The sequence below is a fragment of the Monodelphis domestica genome, chromosome 1 (genome assembly GCF_027887165.1).
Source record: "Monodelphis domestica isolate mMonDom1 chromosome 1, mMonDom1.pri, whole genome shotgun sequence".
NCBI lineage: Eukaryota > Metazoa > Chordata > Mammalia > Didelphimorphia > Didelphidae > Monodelphis > Monodelphis domestica.
The window spans coordinates 735,600,905-735,622,323 of NC_077227.1; the positions used below are offsets into that span (position 1 = coordinate 735,600,905).

Here is a 21,419-nt window from a genome sequence, read left to right on the forward strand (position 1 = left end):
TGAAAACTATTTTTATATGTAATTGGGAAAAATGAAATTTATTTTAAAAATTAAAAAATTAATTTTGCATAATTAAAGTTATTTCTTTTACTTTCTGTGATCCTCTCTATTTCTTTTTGGTCATGAACCTTTCTTCTATCCATAGATCTGATAAGCTAGTTTTTCCATTCTTCTAATATATTTATTATGTGACCCTTTATATTTATGCCATGTATCCATTTGGATATTAGTATAAGGTGTGAGAAATGAAAGAAGATGCCTATCAATTAGAGAATAGTCAAATAAATTATAGTGTATGAATGTTATGGAATGTTATTGTATGGAAATAGAATACTTAATAGAAATGAGGATACATGATGAAATATGGAAAGATTTGTGTGAACTGATAAAAAGTGAAGTACACAGACCTAGAAGAATAATTTAAATGATAATATTAATTTTATCAAATCTAACAATTTTGGAGACTTACAAAATGATGAAAAATGAAATGAACAGAGCCAGTATATATACATATATATGTAAATATATATATATATATATTGATGATCTTCAGCCTCTGCAGCTATCTGCCATTTTGAGTAGTTCACTAAAGCAATTTCCTAAGACCTAAATAGGGGGATATTCCTGAATTCCTGACCTATTCTGCAGACTATTCATAATATATGCCTTTGATACAAACTGTGCTGACATGATTCTGTGAGTATGCACTTCAAAATTTATTAAGCTTCTACAATTTTCCAGACTCTGTGCTAGATGCAGAAGATACAAAAACAAACGCAAAAAATTCCCTACCCTCAAAGAGCTTGAATTTTACTGAACATCTGAGACTGGAAGAAGGTGAAGGAAGGAGCAGTGAAAGTTACCCCTCCTTAGATGTAATTCAGAGTATAAAATAAATAGTCACTGTAGAAGTTAAGATAAGGATGCTCCTATTTGCCAATGCTATTGTAATGATTGCCTCAATATCTGAAACATTTCAAAATTTCCTAAATGAGATTTTTAAATGGCTCAAATATTCACTCTAACAATGCAAAATGCTAATTACCTTTCTCATATAGAAACATCAATTCTAAGTTTTTTGTTGTTGTTGTTGTTGAAATGAAGATGATTTTTGTCTGGAAGAAGTAATTTGTTTCAATTCAATCAACAACCATTTATAAAGCACCTATTGTGTGTGAGGCAAAATTTTCAGCATACAAAAATAAAACAAAATGTTCCCTGCCCTCAAAAAAAGTTGTCCTTCCTTTCCAAAGAAGCATGATTCCTAAAGATTTGTAAAGCCCTCTGGGTTGGTCCAGGAGCTCACAAGAAATCAGAAAGAGAAAGTAGATAAGGACTAAGGACCTGAAACTTCAAGGAGAAAAGAAGTAAAAGTGGAGTGGGTGAAACACCATCTGGAATCCCAATAACAACAGAGTTCTCTTTTCTGGGAGATGCTTGAAACTTCCTTATGGCTTCTTATTTTCTCTCTTTTTTATTTTCACATATGTCTTCTCCCTACATGTTGTTATTAATTTTTTTAGATCCTTAAACAATCTCCAAGGGCATTGTCCTGGTTTTAATGGGAAAAAAATAGGATGTGGTGTGAGTTGCAAAGAAATTGTTTTCCTTTTTCTCAATGAGCTAGAGAGGAAAGAAATTCTGGTCACAAGTAATTAATGATTGTGCCATTGCCAAGTTGGTCAGCAGCAAAGGGAAACAATATATCAGAACTATAGCAATGGACAGCACCAAGTCCAGAAGAACTCAGTTGCTTTGTTCTGCCTTGGGGTGAAAAAGGAGAAGGAAGCATGGATTTTACATCTGGTGGCAACAGACTAGCCACAATTATGGGGTGGGGTAGCAGCTTCTTTTCTTTTTTCTGGAGGGCAGCATTGTTGGAAATTCCAATGGAGTAGTGATTTGTGGGCAGTACTTTTCAATCAGAGGATCAAAGATTTATAACTAGATGGTCCGTAAAGGTCATTCATTCCAACTTCATCATTTCAGGGATGAGAAACCTGAATCTCAAAGAAACCAAGTAATTTGCCCAAGATCACATGGGCAATAAGTTACAATAACCTCCAGACTCTAAATAAATTTGCCCAAGATCACATGGGTAATAAGTTACAATAACCTCCAGACTCTAAATAAATTTGCCCAAGATCACATGGGTAATAAGTTACAATAACCTCCAGACTCTAAATACTATAGCAGGATCACAATCATTTCACATTCTTGTGGCATGATATGAAACCATATTGTCAGAATTCCCAGAATTTTTCCCTGATGTGGGTATAGGAAGGAAGAAGATAAGGAGGCAGGTCATTTCAGGGCTCTATAACATAGGTTCAATAAAGTACTTCTTTTTGTGATCACATACTTCCACTCATGGACTCACAAACAGGGCAGCTGCCCTGTTCCTCCTTGGAATTGTTCCTTTCTTGTATTTGCATCTTCCTCATTTTTATCATCATCATCTTCTTCACAGGGCCAGATGATATATCTATCCTGCCTTAGGTGTAAGGAAATATAATTCTATGATTTAATTGACTTAAAACATCATAGAATACGAGTATGTTTTCATTTGAGAGACTCTATTAGAAAATTTCATAATCTTTGCCTATTATTATAGCACTTTGCAATGCTAAAAAAAAAAGCTTAAGGCTGGTTGGTTCAGTACTATAGCTTTGTTAATTCAAGTTACTAAATTAAATTGCATATTCAGCTACCTAGTTGCATCACCTCCCTTGGATAGAACGGATCAGTGTTATAGAAGAATCTCCAATAATGGCAGACTCCATACAAGCTGAACTACTGAATGCATGTCAGCCCCCCAAATAAAAGTGTTCAGATGCCATAAAAGGCTACTGGCTCGTGTCAGAAGCAGATGCTGTGCTGCACTGAACTATGCTATGTCCTAAAAATCTACAGACTGAGGTGATCACAGCCAAAAGGCACAGGATCTTGTCAAGTATTCATGACAGTGAACAATTTCAATTCACTCCAACCCAATCAACTCCAACCCAAATGGGGCTTTAAGTGGAAATCTTACTGGATTGACATAAGAGACAGAACACTGGATCTCACAGCATGTCTTTGTGGATCCTCCCTGGGATGCTGACTCTTGGTGAAATGAAGAGGAAAGTATAGCTGTGTTTTCTCGTCCCTAGAGCATATTGCATGCTGAGATTATGTTTGATCCTTCCCCAATGAATGGGAATCATTCTCCCCATATTATATGAATCTGTGATGGGAAGACTTTCCTGAGAGACTCCCAACAGTAACTCTAACATAATACCTACATGAGCTTGCACCTATTCAATTCAAAGGTAGTTTTGAGAACCCAAAACTTAGTAGAGGGCAGCCAAAGTGAGTGGAAGAGTATTCTCCTGTGGTGGGGGATTCTTCTGAGCCCTGATTGGACTAGATAACTTCTGGAATCCCATCTAGCTTTGAATTTCAAAAAGAGGTTTTCGTACTTGATTCTGGAGGGGATAGGGAGCTACTGACGTTCACTGAGTAGAGAGGTAACATCGTCAGACCTATGCTTGAGGAAAATCACTTTGCCAGATGAATGGAGGATGGAATGGAGTGAGGAGGGGTGCCGTGTCTATATCTACTCCTTGTCAAGAAAATATTTGCAGGCTCCTTATGAGAAATTCACAACTTTTTTGAACAGTCTTCTCTTTGCATTTACCCTACTCCCAGTCTGTTTTGTGTGCCAAAAGCATCAATGCCAGCAAAAAGTTCTTTATTTAATGTGATACATGGAGGTGTGTGTATCTATCACATAATAGCATTATACCATCGTGGTAGCACAGACTACTAACTATAGTACGCTTTCTAAATGCAATAGCCTGCTTCTTTCTTCATCTTCTTGTTAGTCTGACAAATAGCTAATTGTGTTACTTACTACAGTTATGTCTCATTCTCCTTATTCCAGGAGTTTAGATTGTATTGGAAGACAACCATGTTGATTCAATAATTCTATTCCCTATCAGAATGCTGCTCTGCACTCTCTGCTAAATCTGGGCCATTCTCCAGCTCCTTGAGCTTTCTAATTCTGCTAGACTCTAGACTGGAATTAAAGGGAAGCTGAGATGCAAAGGGGGGACATGGCTACAAACATTTGCCTAATGCCTAAAGGAAATGCTTTGCATTCTGAGGGTAGGTTAGGTCTCTCAACAAAATGGGGAACCTTTCACAGACACTGCTTCAGCCTGGATTAGTGAAGATGATGGTGATAGTGAGGATGAAGGGTTGTAGCTTCTTTCTTCTCTGAACCTTTCCTCAGCACCACAGGAAAAAAACAGACTTGATATGATGGGGGGAAATCACCAAATTAGAACTAGAAGACTGGGCTCAAGGTTTTCAACCTTTTGCAAGTTACTTCACCTTTCTGAGCCTCAGTTTCCTCATCTGTACAATGGCAAGAATGCTTCTTGCACTATCTGCCACTAAGAGCTCATGTAGGGAAAGTGTTTTACAAACTGTAAAGCACAAAAGAAATGTGTGTTGTCATCGTTATTAGTATAGGTGCAAGCAATCAGCAGCAACCATTCTTGGCTCAGAGTATATGGCGAGGGCCTCCCTCAGTCTTCTATTAAAGAGCAGTAGAGGGAGAAAGAGGCGGTAAAACACCTTCCAGTTGACTTAGTGGGGTCATCTCTGAGGGGGGAAAAAAAGATCTTTAGTACAGATAAAGCCTTCTCTCCACACCAATTTCCTACCATCTGAAAGGAAAATTTAGGAAGGAGTATGAGAGCAGTATTTAAGAATTTCACACACACACACACACACACACACACACCACACACACACCACACACACACCACACACACACACACACCACACACACACCACACACACCACACACACACCACACACACACATACCACACAACCACACACACACACCACACACACACCACACACACCACACACACACCACACACACACACACACCACACACACACCACACACACACCACACACACCACACACACACCACACACACACATACCACACAACCACACACACACACCACACACACACCACACACACACACACCACACACACACCACACACACACACCACACACACACACCACACACCACACACACACCACACACACACATACCACACACACACCACACACACACACACCACACACACACACACCACACCACACACCACACACACACCACACACACACACCACACACACACACACCACACACACACCACACACACCACACACACACCACACACACCACATACCACACAACCACACACACACACCACACACACACACCACACACACACACCACACACCACACACACACCACACACCACACACACACCACACACACACACCACACACACACACCACACACACACCACACACACACACACCACACACACACCACACACACACACCACACACACACCACACACACACACCACACACACACACCACACACACCACACACACACCACACACACACAACACACACACACATACCACACCACACACACACACACACCACACACACCACACACCACACACACACACACCACACACCACACACACACACCACACACACACACCACACACACACACACCACACACACATACCACACACACACCACACACACACACACCACACACACACACACCACACCACACACCACACACACACACCACACACACACACCACACACACACACACCACACACACACATACCACACAACCACACACACCACACACACACACACCACACACACACACACCACACACACACACACACCACACACCACACACACACACCACACACACACACCACACACACCACACACACACACACACCTGCTCTCTGTTCTCCTTAGATACTGATCTCTCCTTTCACATAGTTCACCAGCTCAAAAAGCCTTTAGGTCAAAAAGAGGAAAGTAATGAAGGAAAACCAGTTTGAAGAAAATGTTGAGGGATCACCTCATCCGGCCCCTTATTTCTAGCAATGATATTTTTCTGTCACCTCTCTCCTCTTAATGCCAGCAAATATCTCTCTACACATATCACTTCAGGGAGGTCAAGAGAATTCATTTCCCAAAATGCTTCCTTGAGAACCCTCTTCAAAAATCCCCTCAGCCCTTTGACCCATCTGGAACAACAATCTCTCTTTCCCATTCACCATCTGCCCTCCCATTCCCTGTCCTCCCCATACACCTGATTTCTTCTTTTTCCACATGATAAAAGCTGCCAGTGAGCTCAGCACAAGGAGAGTAGCTGCTATGGCACTCAGGACCATGATCCAGGAACTTCCTCTGCTTGTCTCTCCAGGGACTAGAGGGGGTAAAGGGTATCAGGTAAATGGCAGGAGGAGAAGATGGAAAGATGGAAAAGGATATTTTCCAAGAGAGTTCTGTCCACTGGCAGCTAATGGTCCACCATCTCCTCCCACGATTCATTCCAGGAAAGTTGGGGAGAGGGAGAACTTTGTCCTGGATCCCTCCACATCCCATGGCCTAAATCTAGTCCTATATGGCTTTTGAGGAATTTTCCCATCTTGGATCCCATCCCAAGATTAAACACTAGAAGGACCGGAATTTAAGAATACCCTGAGGGACCAAACTATATCAATTCCTATAGTAAAAAATTAATATCCATAAGGCAAAGAAAATGCAGCTGATTAGTGTGAATAATCTTCTGAAATGATCATATATATTCAAATTCCAATTATTGGAAGTTATAATTGTGTTAACGATGGACATTGGTTCCAACTCAATGGAAATAAGCAGTGCAAATTCAAATAATGCAGCCACCTTCAGATTTCCTATTTACACTAATTGGAACCTAGCTGTAGGATATTTTCATTAAAGTAAAATTATACAGAATTTTTGTGTCATTTGAAGCACTTAGTCCTTCCAGTGTCAAAAAAAAGAAATAGAGGTTTCTGCATTCACAGTCTCTGCCATTCAAGGGGGTCACCCTGCCCCTCCCCAGGGAAACTCACCAGGATACACAGCTGGCTTCCCTAGCTCACTGTGATCAACTACGCAGGCATAACCTTCCCCTGTATCTCCTGGTGGCAATTTCAAAGTAACATGGAGGTAGTAGGTGGCATCAGCATTGGGCAAGGTGCCACTGGAGCTCTCCTGCCCCCATATACCCAGCCTGCCATTCTTCTTCCAGAGCAGCAAGATGGAAGGAGGATAGAAGCCCGTGGCCAAGCAGGACAAGGTGGTGCTGCCCTCTGAAGTATGATGGCGGGATACAGTCACTTCAGGGGGTGCTAGGGACAGAAACGAAAGAAAGGTCTGCTGTTCTCCTTGCCTCCTTCCCCAGCATCCTCGCTCCTCAGCCTCACTGCCAAAGACAACTGAGTCAGTCTGTAAGAATGCCATAGTGCCTGGATGCCTATAGAAGCTCACCACCTGCCATCCACCTCACAGAAAGAGTTAACAGGGCAGTTATAGGATCACATCCAAAGTCATATAATCATTAAACCCAGATTTACAGGGCAGCTGGGTGGCTCAGTGGATTGAGAGCCAGGTCTGGAGACAGGAGGTTCTAGGTTCAAATCTGATTTCAGATACTTCCTGACTGTGTTATCCTGGGCAAGTCATTCAACCCCTGTTGCCTAGTCCTTACTACTCTTCTGTCTTAGAATCAATGTTGATTCTAAAATGAAAGGTAAGAGTTTAAGAAAAAAAAATTTTTAATTAAATAAACCCAGATCTCATGTGCATTTTTAACATCTCTATTATGGTTATCATAATCTATCTCTGACAGTCTATAAGAAGAACCTCAGGCTTGGCCCATTCATATGCAGAATCTATTTCTCCCTCTTTCTTTCCTTTTTTCTTCCTTTCTTCCTTTTTTCTTTCTTCCTTCATTCCTTCATTTCCTTCTTTCTTTCTTTTCCTTTTAAATCCCTTGCCTTCTGATTTAGAATCAATACTGAGAATCCTTTCCAAAGTTGAATAGTGGTAAGGGCTAGGCAAAGAGGTTGTCACTTACCCAGGGTCACACAGCTAGGAAATATCTGAGGTCAAATTTGAACACAGGACATTGCATCTCTGGGACTGATGCTCTATCCACTGAGCAACCAAGCTGCCCCACCATTTTCTCTTTCAATTCAAATCTAATTTCTCCTAAAATGGCATTTTTAACTTCCCTCAGAGTTCCCCCTAAACTGCATACCTAGCCTTCTGCTATTTATAGGACATTTCCCTGTTTTCCAATGGATTGCTTTTATTGATATGACCCCTATTAACCCTTCAATCCCCATATCATCCCTGGGAGGTTTGTAAGACAGGGATGATAGCAATAATAATAATTTTATATTTAGCCCTAAGGTTTGAAAAGTACTATACATATATATATATATAAAATTCATTCAATCCTCATCACCATGTAAAGCATCATTATTCCCATTTTACAGATGAGTAAATTAATTCAGAGACACTTGTCCCTAGTCACACAGCTAACAAAAGTCTGAAGCAGGATTCAGACTCATTCAGAACTTTCTCTACTTCAATGACTAGGATAATTGTTCCCATTTTTTAAAAAATCACTCAGTGACTTAGGTGACTTGTTCAAGGACATACACCTGGCTAGCATCTGAAAGGCAAAAACCCAGGACTCATTACTTCTACTTTGGGGTTGTTACTGCTTCACAGGAGAGGAGTAAGAGGGTCCCAAGGACTTACTTCTTTCTTTCATATGGACAATTTGCAGGAGAAGACTTAGGAAAAAGGGACAATCCACTTGAGCTGCCTTGATCCAGAAGGGGTCCTTCCAGAAGGGACAGAAGTCCTCAGCCTCTGGTTTCCTGACAGTCCATTGCTTCTCCTCTTCATCCAGCTGGCACATATCTTCACCATCAAAAGCAACCCTGACTAGACTATTCACGAGGATGCCTTTGTCAGTCTCACATCTTAGAAGGGCCTGAGCTGTATGTATCCCTGTTGGGGACAAAGGGAAGGAAGAGGGAAGAGGGGGAACTGAGAAAGGCTGAAAAAAGGAAGTTGCCACCAGATTGTGGAGGGCTCTGAATGCTGGGGGATTGAAACTTTACTCAATCAACAAGGTTAGAGATAGAAGGAGAAAATCAATCTTGTTTATACTTTGCAAAAGTCACAAGAGTGAACAGCAGGACTTGAGACACTGGGCACTTCTCCTAGGCATGAAGCTGAGAGAAGAGCAATCAAGAAAAGAGACCAAGGCAATGAGGGCAGAATTAACTCACCCTGGGTCCAGTTGTAATAATGCCTCCTGTCCTCATACATCCTCTGGACCTCAGCCTCTACTCTCATCATTTCTTCTCGGTTCTTCTGGACCAGAAAGTTCTGCATAGGTGCATTGACTCTGTCCAGCTTAACAACCAGATCTTTGCTATGACTATCATAAGAGAGTATCAGATGGTCATCCAAACAGCCATTAAAGAAGATATCTGGAAGGTCTCCATAAGCGGCCATAATAGTTAACTGCAACTGCAGACTGTGAAGATCTGAAAGGGAAGGGGAAAAGGGGGGAGGGTATTTGTTCAAGGTGAATGAAGAACTTCATTTTAATTTAAAAAAACATAAATAAATTCCTACTGTGTGCCGATATGTTAGCAGTTAGAAAAATAAGAAGCCAAGGCTAGAAGCAATATGACATAATAATAGTTGGCATTTATGTAGCACTTAAATGTTTGCAAAGTGCTTTACAAATACTATCTTATTTGATTTTCACAAAAACAGCCCTGGAAAGTTGTTACTATTATTATCCTCATTTTGCAGGTGAGAAGATCTAAACACAGAAAGGTTAAGTATCTTGTTCAGAGTTACACAGCTAATAGTCTAAGACTAAGATTTAAACCAAGGATTTCCTGAGTTTTTGCCAATGTTCCATCCACTGTGCCACCTAGCATAGTGGAAAGAGAATCAGTCATGAGCAGCTGGTGGCTCAGTGGATAAAGAATCAGGTGTGGAGATGTGAGGTCCTGAGGCAAATCTGGCCTCAGACATTTCCTAGCTGTGTGATCCTGGACACATCATTTAACCCCATTTCATAGCCCTCAACAATCTTCTGCCTTGGAAAGGAATTTTAAAAAAGAAGAGAGACAGAGACAGAAAGAGACAGAGAGAGAGACAGAGACAGAGAAAGAGAAAGAGAGACAGACAGACAGACAGGGAGAGGAAGAGAGAGAGAGAGAGAGAGAGAGAGAGAGAGAGAGAGAGAGAGAGAGAGAGAGAGAGAGAGAGAGAGGAGAGAGGAGAGAGGAGAGAGAGAGAGAGAGAAAGAGAGAGAGAGAAAGAGAGAGAGAGAGAGAGAAAAGAGAGAGAGAGAGAGAGAGAGAGAGAGAGAGAGAGAGAGAGAGAGAGAGAGAGAGAGAGAGAGAGAGAGAGAGAGGAGGGAACAAATGAAAGAACAATGAATCAGTCACAGAGTCAGGAAGACCTGGGTTCAGATATCTCCTAAGATATACAGGAGCCCACCAGAGCCTCACGTAGTTAACCTCTCAATGCCCCCAGGCTACTCAGCAGACTTAAACTGAAGATCAGGTTCTGAGCTTTGTTAGCGAAGGCAGTTTCTTCACAGGAATTCAGAAACTAATTAAATCATAGGTGCTGTTTAAAAAAATAATAAAATTAAAAAGCCTATATGCCCAGCACTATGCAAGATGCTGAGAAAACAAGAACCAAAATGACAGCCCCCGACTTCTAGGAGCCTGTATTCTCATTGAGAAACAATGTAAACCTGGAGAAGTAAATACAGTTACACAAGGTAATTTCAAGAGAGAGAAAGTGCTCACCACAAGGGAGATGAAGAAGATTTCCCTGTAGGTGGCAGGACCTCCCTTCTACCCCACTTTTAATAAAATAATAAGCCTAAACCTGTAACTTTACTAATACAAGGAACTTCAAGCTGAGGAAATTCTTTGGTAGCAAACAATGCAGGCTGGCACTTTCTCTGTAACATTTGGTTTCTCCCTCGGAGATTCTATTCCTCTCTGCCCCTTTGTGGTCTTCGTTCTATTTGCTTTACTTAAAATCTCAGTAAAAAGTTACACATTAGAGCATAAGCTTTTTTAACTGTGCCTAGAAGTAAGAAGAACAGAGTTGATCCACTTTGGTAACTTCCTGGGGGAAGTCGATCATGGGATTTAGGTTTGAAAGGAATTTTAGTGGCCAGCTAATCCAATCTGCTTCCTCTCCATGTAAAAGGAGTTGATCACAAGAGTTTGGACCAATTTGAAGAGTTTCCCTAATTGACTTAATGAGATTATAGCACCTCCTATAGTGTAGGAACAAGCCCAATGTTCTCTGGCAGAGAGAAATCTTGATGATTAATTAGCTAGGGTTTCAGAGGATGGATTTTTGCCAGGGGAACTGCTCCACTCTTGTCATCTATAAAAACAAGTTGGCAAATCAATAGGTTCACACTTTCTCTCTATGTGTGTGTGTGTGTCTGTCTGTCTCTCTGACTCCCTCTGTCTCTTTGTCTCTGTCTCTTTTTATCTGTCTCTGTCTCTCTCTGTCCCTCTCCTTCCTTCTCTGTCTCTTTCTCTCCCCCTCCTTCCTTTCCTCCCTCCTTCCCTTTCCCTCCCTTTCTTTGTCTCTCCCTTCCCCTCCTCCTCTCCCTCTTTCTCCTTCTTTATCTCTCTCTCCCCTTCCCTCCTTTCTTTTCTCCTGTTCTCTCTGTCTCTATCTCTCCCTGTCTCTGTCTATATCTCTGTCTCTGTCTGTCTCCCTCTCCCCTTCCCCTTTCTCTCTTCCCCACTCTCCAATTTTCCTTTTGCCTTCAGGTTTCCCCAACCTAAGACCAGGCCCACTCTGCTATATACTTCTGAAGGCAACTTAAATCCACTGGAAATAGCCATCATTTTCTCTGATCCTTAAAAATTACAGCTAGACCTCTGACACTTTCTAACTATGTGACCCTGGGCAAGTCACTTAATCCCTTTTGCCTAGCCTTTATCACTCTTCTGCCTTGGAACTGTTATAGGGAATTAGCAGAAGCAGGAAGGTCCTAGAACTCAGAAGTGACAGATCTATTGCTTCTTCTAAAAGACAGTTGAGCAGGCAGGAGGTTGAGTTTCTGTCTAGGCTTCTAGGGTGGACCTAGAGTGCTAGATATTCTCTTTCCTGTGGCTTTCCTTGTGATCCAACCTGTTCCTGTGTCTCCTGTGGACTGATTGAGATACAGAGCTGCTGAAGCCACCAAAAGCCATCTGTCAGTGAGACTATCCCTTTGAGCCTTAGTCCTGTTTACCTTCCTACCCTGCTACCTTTATCACCATCCAAGGGGGGAATTTGGGTTAGAGAAGTGTATTGCATTATAGGAACTTGGACTTTTAGGTAGATAGGTAACTGACAGTACAGATACCATCTTTCTGAGGTTACCAGCTTGTTTTGGGGGGGAGGTTTATTTATGTTCTTTAGTTTATATATCCCAAACCCCTTTTCACCTTCCCCTTATTTATTAAACAAACTGTCCTGTGATTATAAAGTGTCTGTGTTTATTAGCTAAGGGTCTGGCTCTGCCTGCCCTGGGCTGGTATACCCTTCCCAAATGAGATTACTGGCCCTTAAACCTACAATTATCCCAATTAGTTATTTCAATAGGTATTTCAGAACCAATACAGGTATTGATTCTAAGGTGGAAGGTAAGGGTTTTAAAAAATACAGAAAGGAAAAGATCTTTTTAAACTACAACTAAATGTCACATCAGTATGCCTAAATGATGTTACAATAACTCCAGATGCATGGCTCCTGGTCCCAGTGATTCTGGGAGTCATGAGTTTCTCATGCTACCATACTAACTAGAGGGATGAAGAGGAGGTAAAGCAGGGCTGGGATAAGGGTTGAAGAGACAATAACAGTGCCTCTCTGTTCTTCCTGCAGGAGATATCAATAAATCCCCTTCTCTCATATTTGTAGTAGAATAATAAAACTTTTTGTTGTTGTTGTTGTTATTTTCATTTCAGTCATATCTCATCCTTTGTGATCCCTTTTGGGGTTTTCTTGGCAGAGATACCAAAGTGGTTTACCATTTACCAAAGTGGTTTACCATTTCCTTGTCATGTTGTAGCATCCCAGGTACATTGTCATCTTGAAAGTATTATTGATGAATTGATATTGTAACCTGAGTAATCATATACCAAACACATGGTCATGTTACTCATTGATCATTGCATTTCCAAATCTTCAGTCCAAAGGTCAAAAGAATTCCTGGACAGGGCATTAACTACCACAGGGTACTAGCTACCTCCTTGTTAGACCATACTCCTTGCCAAGTCATATGTTTGATTAACCTCCTCCTCTTTGATTACATGATTGTCAATTGAGCCAGTGTTAAAACCTATGCCATGACACATGTTCATTAGCTACCTCTCACTCCACATTCCTAAATTCTCCAATAAAAGTTTGGGGACATGTGCAGATCCCTCTCTCAATACCATCAGAGGAGCATGAATGATGGAGCCCATGTTTTTTAACTCCTTGTCTCTGAGTCTTAATTCCTTTAACACACTCTCTCTCTCTCCCTCTCTCTGTCTCTCTCTCTCTCTCTCTCTGTATCTGTCCTCTCTCTCTGTCTCTACTCTCTCTCTCTCTCTCTCTCTCTCTCTCTCTCTCTCTCTCTCTCTCTCTCTCTCTTTCTTCTTTACCCATTTTCTCTCAGTTTCTATTCTCCTCAGGTGTCCACCCACAAATATATTAATTTGTGGCTGCAGGCAGCTACACGAATTCATTTTACAGATGAGGAAACTGAGTCAAATAGCAATTAAGTGATTTCCCCAAGGTCACACATCTTTTGAGTATCTGAGGCTGGATCTGAATTCAGGTCTCCCTTATCCCAGGCCTGATTCTTTATCCACTGTACTAGCTAGCTATTTCAGATTTTAAAAGTTTGAATTTGTAAAAAATACATGTATGTGATCAAGTCCAATGTCCACAGGATTGAGGGGGGATGGGATATTCAGGCTCTTCTGGGGCAACTGAAATTAGTGCAACTTTTCTAGAAAAGTCTGGCCACTAGCAACAAATCTACTAAAAACTAGTATTCTTTTTTTGCCCCAATGATTCCACTATGGAAATGGTATCCCAAGAAATAGAAAATAAATTAAAGGGTTAATTTTACTAATAGAATAGAGCTAGAATAACATAGAATACAGTATATAAGAGCCAAGAAGGACCTTAGAATGTCAGACCTGGGAAGGAACGTAAAGCAAAAGTCGTCAAACTGTACAGACTGATAAAACATCCAATATTATAACTGGAAAGGATAGTAGAACACAGAATGTCAAAGTTGAAAGTGACCTTGGGTACTCTCTAGCTCAAACCCCTTACCTTGAAGATAAGAAAACTAACTCAAAAGAGGGGCTGGGACTTGCCCAAGATCACCTGACCAATTAATGGGAGCGCCAATAATAGAACCCAAGTTTCCTAACTCCCACACCAATTTCCTTCCATACTAACTATCTGAGGATATTTACAGCCATACTGTATTGTAATAGTGAAAAACTGGAAACAACCTTGAAGACCCAACAATCAGGGAATGGCCAGGCTACAGAATATCTATGGAAAGGGACCACCAAAAAAATGATAAACAGGAAAAGTATAAAAACTACAAAAAAGTCCACATCGATGGCTCACAACTTGAGTCTGGCAATATTGTTGCAAAGGTTCCTTTTATTAAAGAACTAAGGTCTGATAAATAAGCAAACACCCCATATGGAGATTAATGATACAAATGCACACCACTTGATTTTCCTTAAGTAGAGTAAATGCTGTTGCAATTAATAAAGTAAAGGCTCACTTCAGATCACTACTGAATTTAAAGCCATTTTTATCATAATGTGTTTTCTCAAGAGATAATTAAAAGTACAACTACTATCATAATGTTTGGTGGGGAGGAAAGGGAATTTACATTAAAAAGGGTTCTTATACTCTGAAGTTTAGAAATTACTGGTGTGTATGAAATAATCCCAAGGGAGATCAGCAGAATAATTAAGAGAATACAAATGCACAGACTGTACAGACAGATTTGAAAGTACAATTTGTACCATAAAGACCACCAGTGGTTGAAAGATCATAGACTCAGAGCTGGAAAAGAACTTAGAGATCATCCACTTCAACTCTCATTTTACAGATAAGAAAACTGAGTCACTAAAAGGTGAAATTACTTCCCCAAGGGCACACATGTGCTTAAAGGCTTAAAGGCAGGATCCTTCAGACAATTATGGGATTATAATTGTAATTGTCAAACTCTTTGCAAACTTAAAAATGAAAAACTTGTGTGGTTTTGGAGAAGTCCAAAACCTCCAGACTGCTTTCCTTATCCTAGACTTCCAAATTCAGTGTTCTTTCCAGTCAGTCAATCAACAAACGTTTATTATGCACTTGTGATATGATGGGCATACCATGGGCATACCCTTCCTCAGGTCCCATAAGCATCTCAAATTCAAATTCCAAAACAGAACTCATTGGCATTCCCCCCAAACTCAACCCCCCCCCCCACCTTCTGAGCCTCCCTACGCCCATCCAGGGCACTACCACCACCCAGGTTTGCAGCCTGAGGGACGCTCTGACTCCTCACTCTCCCTTACCCCACATGTCCTATTAGGTGTCAATCATGCTGCCCTTATCTCCCCAGAATCTCTAATCTATATCCCTTTCTCACCACCCACATAGCCACAATCCTAGTACAGGTCCTTATCACCTATCATCTGGCCTATTACAATAGTCTTCTTTATTTTTAACAAACCTCAACTTCCATCTTAGAATGGATAATAAGTATTGGTTCCAAGGCAGAAGAGAAATACAAACTAAGCAGTGGCAATTAAGTGACTTACCCAGGGTCATACAGCTAGGAAGTGTCTGAGGACAAATTACAGTAGCCTTCTAATTGGCTTCCCAATTCTTCTAATCTCTCCCCACTCCAAATCCATCCTCCACACCACTGCCAAAGTGATTTTTCCTAAAATATAAACCTGATTCCCCACACACATTCAATAAACTCCAGCAGTTATCCTTTATCTTCAAGATCAAATACAAAGCCTTCTGTTTGGCATTTAAAGGTCTTCACAATCTAGCCTCTTCCTGCCTTCCCAGTGTTCCTCCCCATTATTTTCTCTGGTCCACCTACACTAGCCAAATTGTTTTGTTTTTTTTTTTTACAATGTTTCATCTCCTAGCTCCAGCACTGGTAGTACCCTATGCCTAATAATCATTTTCCCTGAGTTGAGCCTCCAGCCTCCATTAGTATATCTCTGGCTCTCCTCCACCTCTCCTTTCTCTCTTCTTTTTTTTTTAAACACATCTTCTTTCTTAGAATCAATATTATGTATTGGTTCCCAAGGTAGAAGAGTAGTAAGGGCTAGGCAACAGAGGTTAAGGGATTTGTCCAAGAACATATAGTTAGAAAATGCCTGTGGTCAGATTTGAACCCAAGACTTCCCTTTTCTAGTCCTGGCTCTCACTTCATTGAGTCACCTAGCTGACCTACTTTCTCTCTCTTCTAATTCCACTTTTCTCCTTCCTCATCTCCATTTCTTAAAGCCTCAGTTTTCTAAGTTAAGGTTCTTCCAGACTCAACTCAAGCAGCCCCTTCTGTAGATCTTTCCCAGTTCTCCCTTCCCCTCCCACCCACAGCTCCTAGTTCCTTCCCTCTGGGATAATATTGTATCTACTTTGTATGTACCTTGTACGTGCCTAAAGCTATACCCAGTATCTCCCCCTTTAGAATGTGAGTTTCTTGAGATCAGAAACTTGGTTTTTGTCCTTGTATATCCAGTGCCTAGCATGTAGCAAGTGCTTAATAAATGCTAATTGGTTGACTGAGTGATTGAAATTTCTTTATTGTAAATTTAGTTCATCTCAATGAAAAGAAAAAGGAGGAAACCAATCTATAGTAAGCTAATATTGTCATGTCACCAATCGATGACATGACATTTAACCACAGCATTCAGGAAGTATAGTGAGATTCAATCACTTTTGAAGTCAGAGCAGCTGCATGGTTCAGTGGATTGAGAGCAGCCTAGAGATGGGAGGTTCTGGGTTCAAATTTGACCCAGATACTTCCTAACTACATGACCCTGGGCAAGTCACTTAATTCCAACTGCCAAGCCCTTGCCACCCTTCTGTCTTGGAACCAATACTTAGTATTGATTCTAAGACAGAAGGTAAGGGGCTTTTTAAAAATCATCTATGAAGCCCCTGCCATGTACCAGGCACTGTCCAATGGAGTTGAGAGTGGGGCCTGGATCTATAATTTCATTGATCTGGGTAATTCCTTCTATGGGTTAGTACCTTCTCTTTAACTCATATCTGAGACTTGTCCAGAGTACTGTAAAGTTAAGTGATTAGCTCAAGGTCACCCAGCCAGTATGTGTCCAAGATGGGGCTTGAGAAAGAAAGAAAGAAAGAAAGAAAGAAAGAAAGAAAGAAAGAAAGAAAGAAAGAAAGAAAGAAAGAAAGAAAGAAAGAAAGAAAGAAAGAAAGAAAGAAAGAAAGAAAGAAAGAAAGAAAGAAAGAAAGAAAGAAAGAAAGAAAGAAAGAAAGAAAGAAAGAAAGAAAGAAAGAAAGAAGAAAGAAAGAGAGAGAGAGAGAGAGAGAGAGAGAGAGAAGAGAGAGAGAGAGAGAGAGAGAGAGAGAGAGAGAGAGAGAGAGAGAGAGAGAGAGAGGGAGGGAGGGAGGAAGGGAGGAAGGAAGGAAGGAAGGAAGGAAGGAAGGAAGGAAGGAAGGAAGGAAGGAAGGAAGGAAGGAAGGAAGGAAGGAAGGAAGGAAGGAAGGAAGGAAGAAGGAAGGAAGGAAGGAAGGAAGGAAGGAAGGTGATAATCCTGTAGGCTAGTCAGACTACAACTAGAGTATCATGTTCTCTTTTGGGCATCCCCAGTTTAGAAAAGACTTTGAAAACCTGGAAATCATCCAGATGGGGATGACCAGGATGGTAAAAGGCTCTGAGTTTATGCCATGAGGACTGGTTGAAAGAACTAGGCAAATTTGTCCTGAAGAAGAAAGGTTCTGGGCACTATGATAGCTATTGGTCATGTATCTGAAGGGTTATCACATGGAAGATGGATTTAATTTGTTCCATAGGATCATAGATGGGTTAGGAAGAAGAGCAACAAGGGCTAGGCAATTGGGGTCCAGTGACTTGCCCACAGTCACACAGTTAGGAAATTTCTAGGGCAGATTACAGTAGCCTTCTAATTGGCCTCCTAATCATTCTAATCTCTGCTCCCCCACCCCCACCTCCAAATCCATCTTCCACAGCAACCAAGGCAATTTGCCTAAAAATGCAAGCCTGATTCCCCCTACCTATTCAATAAACTCCAGTGGTTCCTCAGAGGCAATCAAATCCAATACTCTCATTTTACGGTTTCAGGGAGCTAAAATAACTTACCAGGGCATGCGGGTAGTAAAATGTCAAAGGCAGGATTTGAATTTAATTCTTCTGACTCCATAGTTAATATCCTTTCTCTTTAATCACACCTCCATTTTGAAATATGCTCATGGGACCAACAGATAAGTGTTTATAGAAGCTTTCCAAGAAGGGAATGGGGCCAAAGTGATTCCTGCTGGGAAGTTGAGGCAGAAGAGCAGAAAAATGAAATTATGATGACAAAGAAATCTGGGTTGAGGAAAGAGAAGAAAGGTGAGAGAATTGGGAAAAGCCAAAGATGCACTGGTGGAGATTAGAAGCTTAACTCAGGGGAAATGAGAAGAGAGAAGAGTCAGCACAAGGGATGTAGGGAACAAGAGTCAAAGATGTTCGAGTCAAGTGGCTTCAAAGACAGCATTTTGATTTGAAACAAAGAGAGTGGACCTGGAGCCCAAAGGAGCGTAGCTTTTCCAGGGGGCTCAGAACCTACGGAAAGAGGTGGACCTGGGCCTAGAGGGTGAAGACAAAGTAATTTGGAAAGGGAGGACTGTCACCCCCAGGTCTGAAGCTAGAAGAAAGGTCTGTTGGTGGGCACTGTAGCTCTTGCCTCACTATATAAAGACTATAACTTCAGATTCCCTCACCCCAGAATAAAGAGAGTTTATGCCCTTGACTTCAATAGCCATGATGTGTTTTCAGAAAGAGAAATAAGGCCAGAAGACAGAGGGGGGGAAGGTCAGGAATCCTGGAGGTGGGCTTTGGAGGAAAATCCTCTCTGTCTTCTGGATGATGATTAGAACATAAGCCCCTTGAGAACAAGGATGAGTTTTGAGGGGGTTTGCCTATTTGTAGGTCCAGCACAAAGCATCTGGCCTAGAGGGCAGAGTAAGTGCTTAATAGATGTTTAGTGTTTGATTAATTAATTAATAGTAGAGGAAAGTTGGGCAGAGAAAAGGAGCAGAAACCAGGCTGGATAGATCTCCCTTTAGAGGACTGATAATAATTGATATTTACAGAGGGCTTAAGGTTTGGAAGGAACTTTCCAAAAATTCTCTTATTTGGGTCTCAGAACAACTCTGTGAAGGAAGACTTCCAGATGTTCTTCTCCCCATCTTTTGGGGGGAACCAGACCATGAGTTCTTGTACCTACTTGTACCATTCCTGACTCTGAAACCAGCTCTCTATCCACTACACCTAAGTGCTTCCTATACCCATTTTTACAACTGAGAAAAGGGACTGAGATGTAAAATGACTTTCCCAGGGTCATATAGATAGTAAGACTCAATAGCAGAATCTGTACCCAGGGGTACCTTCACTTTATCTTCTACTCAGAGTTTTGTTTTGTTGTTTAACCCTCACCTTCTGTCTTAGTCTCAATTCTAAGACAGAAGAGTGGCAAGGGCTAGGTAATCAGAGTTAAGTGACTTGGTCAGAATCACAAAGCTAGGAATTACTTGATGTCACATTTGAATCCAGGTCTTTCTGACTCCAAACCCCATTCATTGTGCACCCAGCTGCCCCTCAACAGTTCTTATCCTAGGGTTTGTGAATGTCTTCTTTAAGTACTTGGATAATTAAATTTCAATATAATTGGTTTCCTTTGAAATTCTACATATTTTACTTAGTGGATTTAAAAGCCTTCTTCTGAGAGGAGTCGATAGGCTTCACCAAAAGGATCCAAGCCACCAAAAAAGTTTAAGAACTCCTAGACTCTACCTATTTGCTCAGCAGGCATTTATTAAGTACCTACTATTTGCCAGATTTGCTCAGCACTAAGGATACAAAGACAACACAATGGTCATAGTCTTTGCCCTCAAGGAGCTTACGATATCAAAGTAGTTTATTACACCATGTTGTCCACTAAGTTCCAGAGAGTCTGCCACCTAGCACAGGATCCCACCCACTGGGAACCCTTGGCTGGAAGCAGGAGATCTAGAGCCCATACCTTCAGGGAAGGAAGATACTTTGGACCCTGGGAGTATTTTATCAGACTGAGAGCTCCATGTTGTAAGATCCCTTCTTGCTCCCAAGCCCTCAGACTTACCTGCCTGGGTCTTTCTCAGAGCAGATGCCCCCAGAATGAGCAGCCAGAATGAGGACTGCCTCTTCCACTGAGTTTCCATCCTGAATGGCTGAGAGCCTCCTTAGGCACAGGGCAACCGGACTACTGTCTCCTGTCAAGAGATTTCCACTTCTGAGAATTTGCCCCCCTCCAGACCCAGGGTTCTTGGGGAGCCAGAATCAGCAATGTCAATACTTACCTCAAAGCTCTAGTTAAGATTTAGAAAGGAAAATCAATGTGTGAGGAATTCTAGGGTCTCCTCCAAGATATACCTTGTATCCCACTCAACGTCCTGATGGAAATCCTGTCCCTATATACACCCATGAACTCCTGTTCCCTCCCCCAATCCAGTTGACATTGGCTCATCCTGGGCTTTGCCATCCTATTATTGACAGTCTAAGCAACTGTTGCCAAGCAGAACTGGTACTTCAGCCAGTGGACATGAAGGTGGAAGTGAAAGGAGGTCTGTGGTAGGGAGAGTTAACTCCAAAGTTCTGTACAATCACTGTTAGAGAGGCCCAGGGTGGTGAGTGGGCATTTTGGGAGTTGTTCCTAAGAACTCTGATTCCTCTCAACCTATTAAAAATCACTCCAATTTGCTGAAAAAGTTAAGTATCAGTGGTGGAGGGGGAAAGGGAGAGAGAGAAGGGTGAGGTCAGCATAGAGATGGAAATAGCCCTTAAGTGGGAATCAAGTGACTCGATTTCAGTCTTGGTACTGGGAAGCTGAATAACCTTGAGTAAATCACTTGAATTCTCTGTTTTGATTTCCTTATCTTGAAAATAAAGAGCTGAACAACTTGCTTCATAGCTGTGATCCTTGTCACTGGGGATGCTGAGACTAATGGATCACTTGAGATCAGGAGTTCTAAGCTACAGTATGACTAAAGCCAATCGCATGTCACCAATAAGTCTGGCACCATTATACTGAGCTCTTGGTGGGGGTCACCAGGTCACCTAAGAAGAGGCAAAGAAATTCAATATGAAAAGAGAATAGGT

General features: G+C 41.4%; 1 protein-coding gene across 1 annotated transcript; it reads right to left on the reverse strand.

Annotated features, from left to right (window-relative positions):
* Nucleotides 1–6,967: 6,967 nt before the first annotated feature.
* On the reverse strand, nucleotides 6,968–20,482 carry LOC103106169 (class I histocompatibility antigen, F10 alpha chain-like). Its single transcript, XM_056818960.1, has 4 exons — nucleotides 20,404–20,482; nucleotides 9,235–9,495; nucleotides 8,696–8,950; nucleotides 6,968–7,275 (listed from the first exon to the last, which is right to left on the reverse strand). The coding sequence occupies exons 1-4, from the start codon at nucleotides 20,480–20,482 to the stop codon at nucleotides 6,968–6,970; spliced, it is 903 nt and encodes a 300-aa protein (XP_056674938.1).
* Nucleotides 20,483–21,419: the final 937 nt, after the last annotated feature.

What these genes read in the sequence shown, in the direction of transcription:
- LOC103106169 (XM_056818960.1), bottom strand. Translation starts at nt 20,482, where the DNA reads ATGGAAACTCAGTGGAAGAGGCAGTCCTCATTCTGGCTGCTCATTCTG. An exon ending in TTATTACAACTGGACCCAGG is followed by an intron (nt 8,951 to 9,234) that starts GTGAGTTAATTC and finishes TGTCCCCAACAG; the next exon opens with GGATACATACAGCTCAGGCC. An exon ending in TGTCCATATGAAAGAAAGAA is followed by an intron (nt 7,276 to 8,695) that starts GTAAGTCCTTGG and finishes TTCTGTCCCTAG; the next exon opens with CACCCCCTGAAGTGACTGTA.